The sequence below is a fragment of the Canis lupus genome, chromosome 11 (assembly GCF_011100685.1).
Source record: "Canis lupus familiaris isolate Mischka breed German Shepherd chromosome 11, alternate assembly UU_Cfam_GSD_1.0, whole genome shotgun sequence".
Lineage (NCBI taxonomy): Eukaryota > Metazoa > Chordata > Mammalia > Carnivora > Canidae > Canis > Canis lupus.
Window position 1 is genome coordinate 35,830,303 of NC_049232.1, and position 16,204 is coordinate 35,846,506.

Consider the following 16,204-nt stretch of genomic DNA (forward strand, 5'->3'; position numbering starts at 1 on the left):
ACATTTTTAGACGGGACTCTAAACTTAGAAGTTATTTAAAAGAGAAGACTGGGGGCCCTTGGGTGGCTCAGTTGGTTAAGTGCCTGCCTTCGGCTTTGATCATGATCTCAGGGTCCTGGGACTGAGCCCTGCATCAGGCTCCCTGTTCAGCAGGATTGGGGGAGGGTCTGCTTCTCTCTCTGCCTGCTACTCCCCCTGCTTGTTCTGTCAAATAATAGATAAAACCTAAAAAAAAAGAAAGAAAAAAAAAGAGAAGACTGATTCTACCACGATTTAGTGTACAAAGGTTTGACAGTTAAATTTACATGGATTATTTTTCTTTTCTCAAAACAGCCAGTTCTAGGACAGCATGAGACTATAAAAATGACCATGCAAAGGGGCACCTAGGTGACCCAGTCAGTTAGATATCTGACTCTTGATTTTGGCTCAAGTCATGACTTCAGGGTCCTGTGAGCTCCATGTCAGGCTCCACACTCAGCAGGGAGTCTGCTTGAAGGTTCTCTTCCACTGTCCCTCCCCCTACCCGCTTGCCTAAAATAATAAATGTTAAAAGAAAAAAAGACAAAGCAAGGCAATCTTAATTAACAATAGGAAAAACTGCGCAGCCCGGGTGGCACAGCGGTTTAGTGCCACCTTCAGTCCAGGGCCTGATCCCGGAGACCCAGGATCGAGTCCCACATCGGGCTCCCTGTATGGAGCCTGCTTCTCCCTCTGCCTGTGTCTCTGCCTCTGTGTCTCTCTCTCATGAATAAATTAAAACATTTTTTTTAAAAATGGGAAAAACGGGGATCCCTGGGTGGCGCAGCAGTTTAGCGCCTGCCTTTGGCCCAGGGCGTGATCCTGGAGACCCGGGATCGAATCCCACGTCGGGCTCCCGGTGCATGGAGCCTGCTTCTCCCTCTGCCTGTGTCTCTGCCTCTCCCTCTCTCACTGTGTGCCTATCATAAATAAAATAAAAATAAAATTTAAAAAAAAAATGGGAAAAACTATGATCGTTCCATAACTTAAAGTTGTCAAAACATTAAACTCTATTACTGACAATGAAAACACATTTAATAGTAAAACTAATACTTATTTAGTACACAGTAATTTAAAACATTATAAACATTCATATTCTTGAACATTATAAAATTCAAGAATAGTTTGAACAGTGCTTACCTCCTTCTGATCATGTAATTTATGTATGGAGTGAACATATTTCTTATGCCTTGGCGAACTGTCATACTCCTTTCTAAGTCTGATCAGCTTCCAACATTTTATCCTTTGCACGTTCAATGTTGTGAAATATCTTTAATGTTTTTTGTTGGCATCACTTCCTCTGAGACATCTTCATCCTTTTTATTATAACCACTTTCCTCATTTATGTTGATAAGCTTGCCTTCACTAAGCTCCTCTGGCTGCATATGCAGTCATGTGGCATGTCTACACTTGAAGGTTAGCTATTTATTTTACAACTCCATTTACATTCAGTTCAAATTTCACTTCTAGTGTTATTAATTTTTCTTTGCTGCACTTTCATCTTTGTTGGCCAATCCCCATATTGTTTTTTAAGTGTAACCTGAGTGGGTATGTCTCTGAGAGATAAAAAGGCAACACCACCACTGTACACGGTCATCTATGCATGAATTGAAAAATAGATACAGGGACGCCTGGGGGGTTCAGCAGTTGGGCATCTGCCTTCCACTCAAGGCGTGATCCTGGAGTCCCCAGGATCAAGTCCCACATCAGGCTCCCTGAATGGAGCCTGCTTCTCCTTCTGCCTATGTCTCTGCCTCTCCCTCTGTGTGTCTCTCATGAATACATAAGTAAAATCTTAAAAAAAAAAAAAAAAAAAAAAAAACACTGACCAGTCACCAAAAGCCTTTGAAAAAAGGGACATGCTATCCATCTGTTATTTCTATTTTGGCTCGTGGACTGAAGAGCTATAGCAGCAAATTTTGTGGCTTATGCAACTACAGTTAATGTTCCAGGGTATATGAAATTTGAACCATGTTGTTGGGGAACTGGTGTTACTTAATTAAACCATGGTATCCAAAATTCTTGCAAACTGGGCCTGTATCCTTCTCTCCTCTTCATGCTTTGACTTTAAAATCCTATTTTTATTAGATAATAATACTCCCATCCTTGCTTTTGTGACTATATTATATAGTTACTTGGTCTTTTCTTATTTGAGCTTTGTCTCACAAAGAATAACTAGATTATTAATCCAATCTGAAAGTCTTAGTAGAATTCTATTTCATATAATGTAATCATTTACATTTGGTCTTACTCACACCACCTTGTTTTACATATATCTTTGGACTATCCTTGGGTAACTGTTAGTCTTACTTTAGCCAAACAGGTTTTTAAAAAATTCTCCCTCCGATCCTTCTTTAGATTCAAATTTCAAGCTCTACTTTCTTTTACTATTTCATTATGTTCACAGTATAGCTGACCCTTGAACAAAATGGGTTTGAACCACTTATGAAAGTGATTTATTTTTTTAACCACATTGTAAATGTATTTCTTAAATTTTATTTTCTCTAGTTTTATTGTAAGCATACAGCACAAGATACACATAACATACAAAATATGTACTAATTAATTGTACATAAATAATTGTACATTAATTGTACAAGCCTTTAACCCCCATGTAGTTCAGGGGGTCAACTATGTAAGTCATTCTTAAATCTGCATCTTTATCAATATACCAAAATTTAAATATGCCTTTCCAAGGGAGAAAAACCTTTATAAATCTAAATAGTTCACATTATGTACAGGTTAAAAAATATTCAGACATGAAAAGATAGTATCATTAGTCATCAGCAAAATGCAAATCAAAACCACAAGATACTAACCACTAGATAGCTATAATAAAAAAGACAATCACACGTCTTAGCAAAGATACTGACAAATTAAAATTCTCATATATTGATGGTAGGAATGTTAAAATGATGTATGGCTGATTTAATAGTCTGGCAATTCCTGAAAGGATTAAACATTAAGTTATCACTTGACCCAGGAATTCCACTCCTACAGAAGTAAAAACATGTCCATGCAAAAACTGGTACACACAAAACTTGGTATTATCCATAACAGCCAAAAGTAAAACAACCCAAATGTCTATACATTGATGAATGGATAAATAAAATATGGTAGATTAATACAATGGAATATTTGGCAATAAAAGTAATGAACTATAACATGATACAATTCAGATTAATCTTGAAAACATGCCAAATGAGAAAAGCCAGTCATTAAAGACCACATGTTATACAGTTCCATTCACAGGAAATGCTCAGAACAAGCAAATCGGTTAGTGACTGCCTATGGTAAAAGAGGAGACAGAACTGGGGAGAAATGGCAAGTATCTGCAAATGGGTACAGGGTTTCTTTCTGGCACAATGAAAAGGTTTTACAATTGTGCAAATGGCTGCACTGCTCTGGTTATATGAAGCTGTACTATATTGTACTTTATTATTTTTTTTTTAAGATTTTTTATTTGAGGGCAGCCCTGGTGGCTGAGCAGTTTAGCGCCACCTTCAGCCCAGGGTGTGAGCCTGGAGACCCAGGATCTAGTCCCACGTGGGCTCCTGCGTGGAGCCTGCTTCTCCCTCTGCCTGTGTCTCTGTGTCTCTCATGAATAAATAAATAAAATATTTTAAAAATAAAGATTATTTGAGAGAGAGAGAGAGCACATGCACAAGCACAAGCCCCAGGGGAGTGGCAGTGGGACAGGGAGAAGTAGGCTCTCCCCACTGAGCAGGGAGCTGATGCGGGGCTCTCAATCCCAGGACCATGGGATCATGACCTGAGCCAAAGGCAGGCTCTTAACTGACTGAGCTACCCAGGTGCCCCTGAATTTTACACTTAAGTGAATTGTTTGAGATATGCATTATATGTTAATAAAGCTGTTGAAAATATTCTTCAGTGAATACTACATCCTACCAAACAATAATGATCCACCATTTTACCAACTATAAACAGCTATTATTTCAGCCTTTTTAGTTATATATATATACACGTACTAATTTGTAATTTAGATGTACGTGCTACATAGCCATCCACACTTTTTCAAATTAAAATGAACATCTCTTCATGGCAATAATTCCTAACAGCTACATACTATTTCACTAAATGGCTATCTCAAAATTGACTTGTTTATTGTTGGACTTTCTGTAACAAATTTTCTATTATAAAATAATGCAGCCATAATAAATAGAATACTGCTCAATCTTTGCACCTTTCTTCATAACATAGAAGCAGAACTGCTGGGTCAAAGGATGTATGTTCAAAACTAAGGAACCCCTTAATGAGACTCAAAAAACCATGGAGGGGGGATCCCTGGGTGGCGCAGCGGTTTGGCGCCTGCCTTTGGCCCAGGGCGCGATCCTGGAGACCCGGGATCGAGTCCCACGTCGGGCTCCCGGTGCATGGAGCCTGCTTCTCCCTCTGCCTGTGTCTCTGCGCCTCTCTCTCTCTCTCTCTGTGACTATCATAAATAAATAAAAATTAAAAAAAAAAAAAAAAAAAAAAAACCATGGAGGAAGAAAGAAGAATCCTCCCACATCCTCATCATAAAAGAAAAAAAAAAAAAGATAATTATGGAACAGGATGAAGGTATTAGCTATTACCATAGTACCATAGTGGTGATCATATTGTAATATATAAATGTATCAAACTGTGCTTCTCATACTGCAACATATAAATGTATCAAATCAATATACACTTTAAACTTGTACATTTTTTTTATTTATTTATGTGTGCCTGAGCAGCAAGTGAGGAGAGGAACAGAGGGAGAGCAGATTCTGTGCTCAGCTCCAGAGCCTGACATGGGGCTCTATCTCATGGAATATCTACCCTGATCATGACCTGAGCCAAAAATCAAGAGTCAGACACTCAACCAACTGAGCCACTCAGATGCCCCAAACTTCTACAATATTATGTCTATTATGGGCAGCCCGGGAGGCTCAGAGGTTTAGTGCCGCCTTCAGCCCAGGGCGTGATCCTGGAGATCTGGGATCGAGTCCCACGTTGGGCTCCCTGCATGAAGTCTGCTTCTCCCTCTGCCTGTACCTCTGCTTCTCTCTCTCTCTCTCTCTCTCTCTCTCTCAGTGTCTCTAATGAGTGAATAAATAAAATTTATTTATTTAATTATTAAAATAAATTTTAATTAGGTCTATTTTAATTAAAAAAAAAAAAAAGAGCACATGGCCAGGTGCCCATGCACACATACACAGAATCCTCCCTGGGAATGCAATCCCACAGGTTTCATGAAGAGAGTGCTTAGACAGCCATCACTAGTCCCCAAGGGCACAAGATGATGTGGCTATGGCTCTGATTCATTCTTCAAAGCAGCTCATTTTAAAATGACCTACCAAAACAATAAATAAATAAAAGTTTTCAAATTAAGATTTAAAAAATATAATAACCTACAAACCTAAAAGAAAATACATCAAAACATTAACAGGTTTGGGAGTCATTTCTAAAAAATAGAAATAAAATTTTTTTTCCCTTTATAGAAACTATCCTAATTTTTTTTTTAATTTTAACAATGAAAAGATATATGTTAATTCAGAGTAACCTATCAAATCCAAAGGTGGAAAGGAACTTAGGTACTACCTAAACCCTCATTGTAAGATTAGAAAACTTAAGACCAGAAGGGTTAACTCATTCAAGCAAGGTTATCTAGCTATTAAATAGCAGAGCCTCAACTTTGTACAGTATTCCTTAAGAAGGTTCAGGGTTTCCTTTAATCACTGTAATACAGGCTCTGAAACATCTACTAAAATACTGATCCCATATCTATCAATCTATCTATACACACACACACACACACACACACACACATATATATATAAACTCTGACTTTAAATACCACTGTCCTCACCCTTAAGAATCAAGGCTGATATAAAATGTCCTAAGAGAATAGCAAATCGTTAACAGTCAGCCCGTGAACAACATGATGTCTTGGGGTGCTGATCCCCCCCCCCCAAATCATCAAAAATCACAAATAACTTCGACTCTCCCCAAACTTAACTACTTAGCCTACTGGTGACCAGAAGATGTACTGATAACTCAATCAACACATATTTTGTATGTGACATGTATTATTTGCCATATTCTGACAATAAAATAAGCTAGGAAATCTGAAACATTATTTTAAAAAATCATAAAGAGAAAATACATTTACAGTACTATAAAAAATTCACACATAAGTAAACTTGCACAGTTCAAATCCATGTTGTTGGCCCCTGAACAACAGAAGCTTCCCTCATCAGCTCAATTATCACACACCTGGAACTTTCTACCTTTAAAGCAAACGAGAAGGGACGCCTGCCTGGGTGGCTCAGCAGTTGAGCATCTGTCTTTGGCTCAGGGCGTGATCCCAGGGTCCCGGGATCGATGGGAGTCCCACATCGGCTCCCTGCAGGGAGCCTGCTTCTGCCCTCTGCCTGTGTCTCTCTCTCATGAATAAATAAAATCTTTAAATAAAATAAAATAAAATAAAGCAAACCAGAACTATGTAAAAACCAGGAAAGATTAACAGAGATGAAGACACAAAGCTCAAAATTTTAGTATATGTGCTGCCGAAGCAAGCACTACAAAGCTCAAAATTAATTTAACTGTTGTCAAGTAATACCAATGAACAGAAAGCCCTACCTCTGAAAACATTGATTCTAACTTGGTGCTTCATTTCTTCATTATTTGATCACAAAATACAAAATATGCTGTTTTATAAAAGCATACATTCTTTCTAACAGCAAATGATTCAAGAGACAACTGAATATATACCTATGTGCCATGAGCCTGCTGGAATAGAGATGAATAAACAGTTCCTGTCCTCATTATTTGGTATAAGGCTTATGAGAAACTATACCATGTAAAGTCCCATACCAACACACACAGTTAGTTATGGCTAGAATACAGAAGTTGTATACAAGAAGCAAAGAAAATAAAATCCCACCCTATGATTATTTCTTTATTCTTTTCTTGTTGGACAGGTTATACAAAAAAACTGCTACCTCCCCATTCATCCTCATTACCAAAACTCTGTATCAGGCAGGTTCTAAAACAGCCTGTGGTAGATATTTTTGAAGTTCCTAGAACTGAGCATCTAACCTCTTTGTATTAAGACAAATCCAATAAGGAAATAAATTCAACAAAATACCATCTTCATTAAATTTTCTAAATTTTAGAGATAGACCTGAGTATTTCCTCAGTAAGCAATAGCAGTCAGCAAAACTCGAATTGCATTTCGAACAATTTAACACTATAAGTACTTGTCTTTAAAAATAATATGCTAAGGGCAGCCTGGGTGGCTCAGTGGTTTAGCACTGCCTTCAGCCCAGAGTGTAATCCTGGAGACCCAGGATCAAGTCCCACATCAGGATCCCTGCATGGAGCCTGCTTCTCTCTCTGCCTGTGTCTCTGCCTTTCTCTCATGAATAAATAAATAAAATCTTTTAAAAAAATAATAATATGCTAACATTATCTTTAGTAGCTGACACTTATCAATACATACAAAGCACTGTTCTAAGCCATTTTTCATGTAGTATCTTGTTTACAACCCAAAATTCTGAGGTAAATATTCCCATTTTACAAATAAGAAAAGGACACAAGACTAAGTAACCTGCCTAAAGTCATCTAGCAGGTAAATAGCAGCCAGAATTCATAAACAGTCTTCTGATTTAATTGTCTTAAATACTGTATAAATGTTGGTTAATGGACAGCAAATTCATAATCAACAAATGATTTTATCTAGGGCATACACTTTCAACTATCATCAAATATTTAACAACTGGTATGCATCAGGCACTTAACTAAATGATGACAAACAAGATAGACAAAGGTCCCTGCTCTCTAAGCTCTTCATTTGTGGGTGAAGGAAAGATGAAAAAAAATTTCAGTCATCATAGCAATCAATGAAATAAGTATAACAAAGAGGATGTGGGCTAAGATCTGAAAGCATTTCCAAAAAAAAAAAAAAAAAAAAAAGCAAGGACCTGAGAAAAGTAGATTTCTGAGGTGAAAAAATGTGATGAGGTTGGAGAAGTAATAAACATAGGCTAATTTATACAGGGTCTTAATAAACATATTTACAGACAAATTTGAGGGTTCTGTTCGTTGGTAACGCTAATTATAATTAGGAAGCCACTGGAAAAAAAAAAAAAAAAAAGGAAGCCACTGAAGATTTCTGGCCTGGGAAATTTTAAGATCTGACTAGGATATGAAGATTGCTTTGACTATACATGAAGCATCAAACTGAGGCCAAGATAGGGTTAGGACAATTTTTATAAGAGTAATTGTGGCATGGGCTGAAGTTGCCGTAGAGGAGATAAAGAACGGACAGATCATAATGCACTTTAAAAGAATATAACTTGCTGGGTGATGACACATGGGGAGGAAGGGGAAAGACTATAATATGTAATTAAAGATAACGCCACAACTTGGCTCCAGCAAAGCACTGGGTCCTTGTCAGTCTCATATACTAAGAATCTGTCTTGAATGATAGTTTTAAGATACCTAGCAGATGGTCACACTTGGTATACATAAGGGCTCATTGTTGTCTAATATTTCAAAACTCGATTACTGGATGAACTTAACTGGAATGTCATAAAAGACTAGGAAAAACCAATGTTTCTAGGTCAGAGCAAGAATGAAGCTCCAAAAAGATTCTGCATTAATTCACATTTAAAAATACCTTTTAGGGATCCCTGGGTGGCGCAGCGGTTTAGCGCCTGCCTTTGGCCCAGGGCGCGATCCTGGAGACCCGGGATCGAATCCCACATCGGGCTTCCGGTGCATGGAGCCTGCTTCTCCCTCTGCCTGTGTCTCTGCCTCTCTCACTTTCTCTGTGACTATCATAAATAAATAAAAATTAAAAAAATAAAAATAAAAATACCTTTTAAAAAACCTTAATCTAGGGATCCCTGGGTGGCGCAGCGGTTTAGCACCTGCCTTTGACCCAGGGCGCGATCCTGGAGACCCGGGATCGAATCCCACATCGGGCTCCCGGTGCATGGAGCCTGCTTCTCCCTCTGCCTGTGTCTCTGCCTCTCTCTCTATCATGAATAAATAAATAAAATATTTAAAAAAAAAAAAAAACTTAATCTATAAATCAGTTATGAAGAAGTATAGTTTTCCAAATTGCCATTTCTTCTCCCATGTTCTTCCTTTCCCTTATCCCTAACTATAGGCTGTTGGAATAAAGCGGGTGTGTGTGTGTGTGTGTGTGTGTGTGTGCGCGCGCGCGCGCAAGTCACCAGACCAATGCAGATACAGCAACACTGCCTTTCCAAAGATAAGTGGTATACTTATGACAGCACAAAGGCACAAAATATCACAAGTTGAATTGAAAATTTATTATTAGCTTAATTTTATTTTTTTTCAAGATTTTATTTACTTATTCATGGAGACAGAGACAGAGACAGAGAGCTACAGAGACACAGGCAGAGAGAGAAGCAGGCTCCATGCAGGGAGCCTGACATGGGACTGGTTCCCGGGACTCTAGGATCACGCCCTGGACTGAAGGCGGTGCTAAACCGCTGAGCCACCCAGGTGGCCCTATTAGCTTAATTTTAAAGTTATATTCTAAATCCACAAATATATTCTGATTTCTTGAACATTAATAATCATTATCTTCATTAATCACTCAATACCATTATTTCGTTATTAACCAATGTTTAATGAAAGTTTGGCTACTTGGTTTTTGTTTTAAAATTTACAGGTATTTTCGGGATCCCTGGGTGGCGCAGCGGTTTAGCGCCTGCCTTTGGCCCAGGGCGCGATCCTGGAGACCCAGGACCGAATCCCACGTCGGGCTCCCGGTGCATGGAGCCTGCTTCTCCCTCTGCCTGTGTCTCTGCCTCTCTCTCTCTCTCTTTCTCTCTGTGACTATCATAGATAAATAAAAATTAAAAAATAAATAAAATAAAATTTACAGATATTTTCAATGTAAAAATCTTCATTTTTAAGTGCTGAGGGATGGTATTGTAATTCCTCTAAATACAATATAAAAATAAACTGTGTCCTATGAAGCTACAGGGATACATAGGAAATTATATAAAACCTGTCCCATTTCAGAGAAATCAAATTTTAAAAATTCTAAACTGGGATCCCTGGGTGGCTCAGTGGCTTAGCGCCTGCCTTTGGCCCAGGGCGCGATCCTGGAGTCCCAGGATCGAGTCCCACATCGGGCTCCCTGCATGGAGCCTGCTTCTCCCTCTGCCTGTGTCTCTGCCTCTCTCCCTCTCTGTGTCTTTCATGAATAAATAAAATCTTTAAAAAAATAAATAAAAATTTTTAAAAACTAAAAGAAAAAAATTCTAATCTTACAAAACTGAAAAATTCTAAGGAATGTCTACTTACATTACTACAGTGTTTCCCAACTTCACATGCATCAGAATCATCTGGAAAGCTTGTTAAAACAGACTGCTGGGCCCCACACCCCAGTTTCTTTTTTTTTAAAGATTTTATGTATTCATTCATGGGAGCCACAGAGAGAAAGAGAGGCAGAGGGAGAAACAGGCTCCTCACAGGGAGCCCGATGTGGGACTCGATCCTGGGTCTCCAGGATCACGCCCCGGGCCGAAGCTGGCACTACACCACCGAGCCACCCGGGCTGCCCAACACACTCCAGTTTCTGATTCAGTAATTGTGAGGTGGGGTCCTAGAATTCGCAGGCCTAAAATTCCCATGTGATGCTAGTGCAGCTTGACCTAGTACCACACTTGGTAAACTGCTATTTCATTACACATACACAAATTTTTCATCAGAGATACCTTTTCCTATTAAGTTTATGGGAGTTTTTTAAATGATAGATTACCCTATTGAGTTATAAATTCATCATTTCTTACAAAACCTAAGTTTTTATATGTAGGATTTACCTAAACTAATTATGAAGGCCAACTCTATGAAGGCCAATCCAATTCTAGACTCAAAACTGTATTTAAAAAAAAAAAAATCATGTGGCATTATAGAATACCATTAATATGAAATGTCCAAAATTGGCAAATATACACAGTGGTTGTCTAATTTTTAGGGGAGGAGGGAATGGAGAATAATTGCTAATGGATATGAAAATAAATGTACTAAAGTCCACTGAATTACATACTTTAAACAAGTGAACCTTTACGATGAAAGCTTCATCTCAATAAAGCTGTTAAAAAAAATTATGTGAAAGTTCATACAATAACTAAGCAACATTAAACCAAATGTTGCAATTGTAGACACTGTTAGGACCACATAATTCTAATTAGAGTATCACCAACTTTGTTTGTCCTGGTCCAAGGTTAACAAGCCTACTTTACCAAAATTACTGCAAGTTTTAAACTTCAAGTCCAAAATCATGAACAAAATATATGAACAGTACTTATAAGACTGTTAAATTATAGATATGTAGAGTATCATATACCAAAATCAATGCAATAGGCCTTGGAGTAGTCCTATGCACCCAGAAGTACCAATTCAACAATAGTCGATAATTTTTGAAAAATTAATTTGCACTACCAAATTGTTCCTCGGACCATATATCCACCAGGGGCAGAATAGTCACAGTGACTCTCAGGACTGCTTAAATACACACAAGAGATAACTATCGCAGATTTCTTCTCACTCTTCCCCTAATATACCATTTATGTGGCTAATATCACAAAGTCTAAAACGGGGTTCAAGGCTGTCCTTATGAAAAGCATTTATTATACTAAGTATCAATACCAAATACCCTGTCAAGAACTTTCTTTACATACTTCCATCTATCAGCCATTCTCTTGGTTGCTGAGGATCCATATACATCCCCCTTTCAAGATTAAGGAAACATCTATTCCAATAAAAGTTAAGCCAGCAGCATCTAATTTTTCTGCCTTAAAAATAAAATTTAAAAGGGAAACTTGAAGACTTTCTAAAGTTCAAAGATGATCTTTAAGTTTCCCTATCATTAAAAAAAAAAAAAAAAAAAAAAAGTTTCCCTATCATTACTCTATTACTTTCTCTTTGAAATAATCTCTACTTGTTTTTCATTTTATGCTCAATGACCCTGCTGAATTAACTGATTTGCCTTTAGAGCTAAAAGGACTTACGTCTCATGAGTTCCAAAAAAGAAAATGGGTAGTTTGTTTGTGGGTGGTTTTACAGCTCCATCAGGAACTTCATCTACCTAAAAGAAAGATCAGAGAAATTAAAATCTTTTAAATCACACACATCTCAACACACCAGAATAAAGAACAAGACATCCAAAAAGGATCTGATAAAAGTAGACCAATTCTATAGGTCATAATCCCTATCCCAGTTCAGAAACCCAAGAAGCTCTTAAACCCAAAATATTTCTCAAAATTCAATTGACGGCAAAACCTGGACTGACACTGAAACTATTTCGTCATTACTTTTATTCATCAGTGTTTCTACTGATGCTTATCCGCAAAAATATTGTTAGATTACTATTTGCCATTCTTGAAGACCCTATACCAAAAGCAAAATATATACCATATGTACCATCATTACCTTTAAAAATCCTCAAATTCAGAATTTTAAACATATCTGACCCTGAGCTTTTCAGATAAGGGAGCTGAACCTATAAAAAATCCTAAGTGATATTTCTGCAGGGAAGCTATACAAATATCAGAGTAACACAAAAGCAGACATTAACCAAAGTTTCAAGTATTATTTCTTAGTTTGAAACACGTATTCTGGAAAGACCTTACACCTACAAGGCTGACTCTCATGAAGATCTGTTCCTTTTCATTTCTCTCTCAAGTGTTCTAAGTAAGCAACAAAGAAAGTATCAGCTGCTATTATGTCTAACATATCTGTAATACTTGTTAGTTTCCCTTAACAACAAAGGGAAAGCAGACCTCAAGGGTAAAGCCATCAGGCAGTAACATCAAGCCAGAATTTAATATTTCTGGTTTTTCATTGCTTAAACTTCATAATAACATTTCTATGTCATAACCGTCCTAATTTCAAAGACATTTTAAAAACTCAGTTAGCTTTGTTAGAAAAGGAGCAGACCATTTGAGGACCTATTATGCTCTGTATGCCTTACTTTGTTGAAGAGGACTGTGAAAGCGGTTTGACTGGCAGTCCGACGGTTTCAGACATCAACAGAATCATTGTCACCTAACACTCTTAGGGACTTTAATTTCCTCACCTATACCATCATCATACTGGTCATTTCATTTCAACCTCATGAGAAGGCCCCCCAAAACTGTGAAAATCCTTCAGAGCCCTTAAGATAAGGGACATTTTCTGTCAACCTAGTTCATATGCTTCTTTCTTCTAGCAAACAGTTTTTTTTTTTTTTTTTTAAGATTTTATTTATTTATTCATGAGAGACATAGAGAGAGAGAGGCAGAGACACAGGCAGAGGGAGAAGCAGGCTCCAGGCAGGGAGCCTGACGTGGGACTAAGATCCCAGGTCTCCAGGATCAGACCCTGGGCTGAAGGTGGCGCTAAACCACTGAGCCACCCGGGCTGCCCCTAGCAAACAGTTCTACATGTACAGTACCTACGGAGTTTAATAAACGTCAGGCAATTTTTTAAAAGCTGACTGTAAAAACAATTATTAAGGATACAGGATTACAAGAACATGCAAAACTTAAAAATTAATCAAGTTTGGAATATGGAGCCAAAAAATAGTAACATCAAAGTATGGACAATTGTCACCTTCACAGATGAAACCTTAAACACCCTACCCTTTCTAAAGCAAAGACATAATTTTTTAGGATCAGAGAAGACAGAATAAGGAATATAGTTCTTGAACACAGTATCAAACCAAATTCACCTGCTTCTAAGAAAAAAAGGAGAAAAGAGACAAAAATTTCCCATTCCCACCCAAGTGAACTTGTTGAATATAGAACCTTTTAAATAAAGAAGGGAAATATTCTGGCCTTCCTAAGGCTACTTATTTTGCTTTTAGCAGTACCAACTCCATCATCTAACCCAATGAAGCGTGTGGAGAGGACAACTTGTAAGAAAAGTAAATAACTCTTTAAACATTTTCATTTGGCTTTTAATTGTAGTGTAGCATTGAAATGTGAATACAAATACACACTAAAGGCTCAGATTTCAACACCTCAAAATAAATAAGGATGTTAAAACCATTAAAAAAATATCTTGGAGGGAACTTAAACCTGGACTTAAACCAGTTTCCCTCTCCTCTATTCAAACATGAAATAGTGTTTTATAAGTACACGATTACATACTAAGGACTGGGTGGCATGACGAAATTCAGTTTGTCTATTGCCCTCAAGAAGCTTACAATCTAAAAAAAAAAAAAAAGCTTATACACTATCTGGAAATTGAGGCATGCACTTAAGAATTAAAATGTGATCACAAAAGAAGAGTGTCAAATACAAATATATAGATTAAGAATTTTGCGTAAGGATTGTTCAAGGTAAGACTGGTGAAAGGCAGACTTGACAGACTGGGGCTAGGGGGTAGATCTTTCCAGGTTTAGGAAGGAAACCTGTAAGCAAGAACTGGATTGGGGGGGGGGGGGGGGATCAAGAAACAGTGAACATTTTATACTTGGACAGCAGTCAGCAAACATACTACATGATTCTCTGTAACCAACGGGTATGTTTTCTCCCAGTTGACATAATTAAAACTACAGTATTTAATTGTTTTTAAGAAATACACTCCTCAAAGAAGAGTAGATTAATGAAAATCACAACTTTAGAATATCAAGTTTACATTTAAAAAAGATGTGGAGCATTCTAATCCAATGGATCGCAACATCTTTTTGATTCTATCATGATCTTAGAACCTGAGTCCTACCATAAGCTAACAAAAGGACCTTTTTTTTTCTGAAAATGGCGCTTAGGTATTAGTCTCTATTTTTAAAAGTCACAAAAAATCCTGGGCCTTAATTTCCTCTCTGTACCACTAGATGTGAACCTAGGAATCTGGGTGTACTGCTCCTTTGCCTATGGGAAACAAAGAGGTAAAACAACTTCTTCAAGGTCATAAGCCAAACTTCACTAACACAAATGTGAAAATAAATTTACAAAAAACTTCGTGTAAAATTTTCAATAATATCCAGTCCTAAATCTCCATTAAAAAAAGCAAATCCAGAAGGCCTCATCAAATACAAAACATAAAAAAAAAAAAAATCCCTATGCATCCAATTTAATCACACCTTTGACATCCAAGAGTCTGCATAAACTCCAGTGAGATAACTCTGCATTTCACTCGAAATTTTAAAGATTTCAATGTTTCATTAAACAGTAAACATAAAAAAAAAAAATCCAACCTTGATTATTTTCACCTACAATGGAACATTAACTGGCATCACGTTTAAATATTTCCTATTAAGAAAACCTGCCCAAGTCTGTCGAAAACCATAAGGAAACGGTTAAGTAGAAACACCTGGCTTTTTACAATTCCACGGGAGATCCCTGGGCAAAAAGCTAAAACGAAAGGTTGCCAGTGAGACCACAGGAAGGGGGGGGGGGGGGGCAGAAAGGCCACGGGAACAAAATTGAGAGACGGGGTAGGAAGTAGGCCCCCGAGGAAGGTAGCGCCGCTCAACGCGGAGGCTAAAAATCACTTACCCGAGCTGGCCAATGAGGGTAACCTTTCATCTTGGCGAAGATGAGGTCTCCAGGTTTGAAATCGCGAGTCATGTTTCGGGGGCGAGGCCGGGGGTCCGCAGCCGGGAGGAGGCGCGGCGCGCGGCCGGCGCGGGGATGCCGAGGGGGCGGCGGAGCCCAGGCGCCCGGGGCGGCGGGGGGGGGGATGCCTCCGGGCGTCCGCGCGCCTGCGAGGGAGAGCACCGAGGGCGGTTAAGGCTCCGAAACCCGAAGGGAGGGGCCGCACGGGGAGGCCCGGGGAGGGGAGGGGAGGGGGAAGGGAGGGGGAGGGGAGGGCGGCGGGAGGGGGTGGGGGTGGGAGGCTGAGGGGCGGCCGCCTCCGCTCCTCCCCCGGCGCGCGGCCTCCGCAGCCCAGGAGCTGCCCCTGCGGGCCGCGCCAGGTCCCCCGCTCGACGACCGCGAGGCCGCCACCACCTGAGGCAGGGATGCTGCTCGGCCCCCAGTGCCCTCCCTCCCGCCCCATCTTCCCTCCGGCTTCTTCCTCCGGGCGTCAGCCCCAAGCGGGAGGAGGGGGGGCCCGGGGAGAGGAAGAAAAGATGGCACGGGGAAGGGGCGCCCGCCTCCCCCGGCCCGCCTCCCGACGGCCGCAGCCCCCCCGCTCCCGGGCGCTCCCGGCCCGGCCCGGCCCGCCCCGG

General features: G+C 39.3%; 1 protein-coding gene across 5 annotated transcripts in view; it reads right to left on the reverse strand.

The window, feature by feature from the left end:
* The window catches only part of PSIP1 (PC4 and SFRS1 interacting protein 1), a 46,489-nt gene extending 30,736 nt beyond the window's left edge, over window positions 1-15,753 (reverse strand). For all 5 annotated transcript variants that reach the window (XR_005366781.1, XM_038552433.1, XM_038552435.1 and 2 more), the window contains exons 1-2: window positions 15,531-15,753; window positions 12,060-12,136 (exon numbers count right to left, since the gene is read on the reverse strand). Coding sequence is in view for 4 of the 5 variants with exons in the window: in XM_038552433.1 (XP_038408361.1) it covers window positions 12,060-12,136; window positions 15,531-15,602 (149 nt within the window). In the remaining variant the exon portion in view is untranslated. The remainder of the gene's footprint in view (window positions 1-12,059; window positions 12,137-15,530) is intronic.
* Window positions 15,754-16,204: the final 451 nt, after the last annotated feature.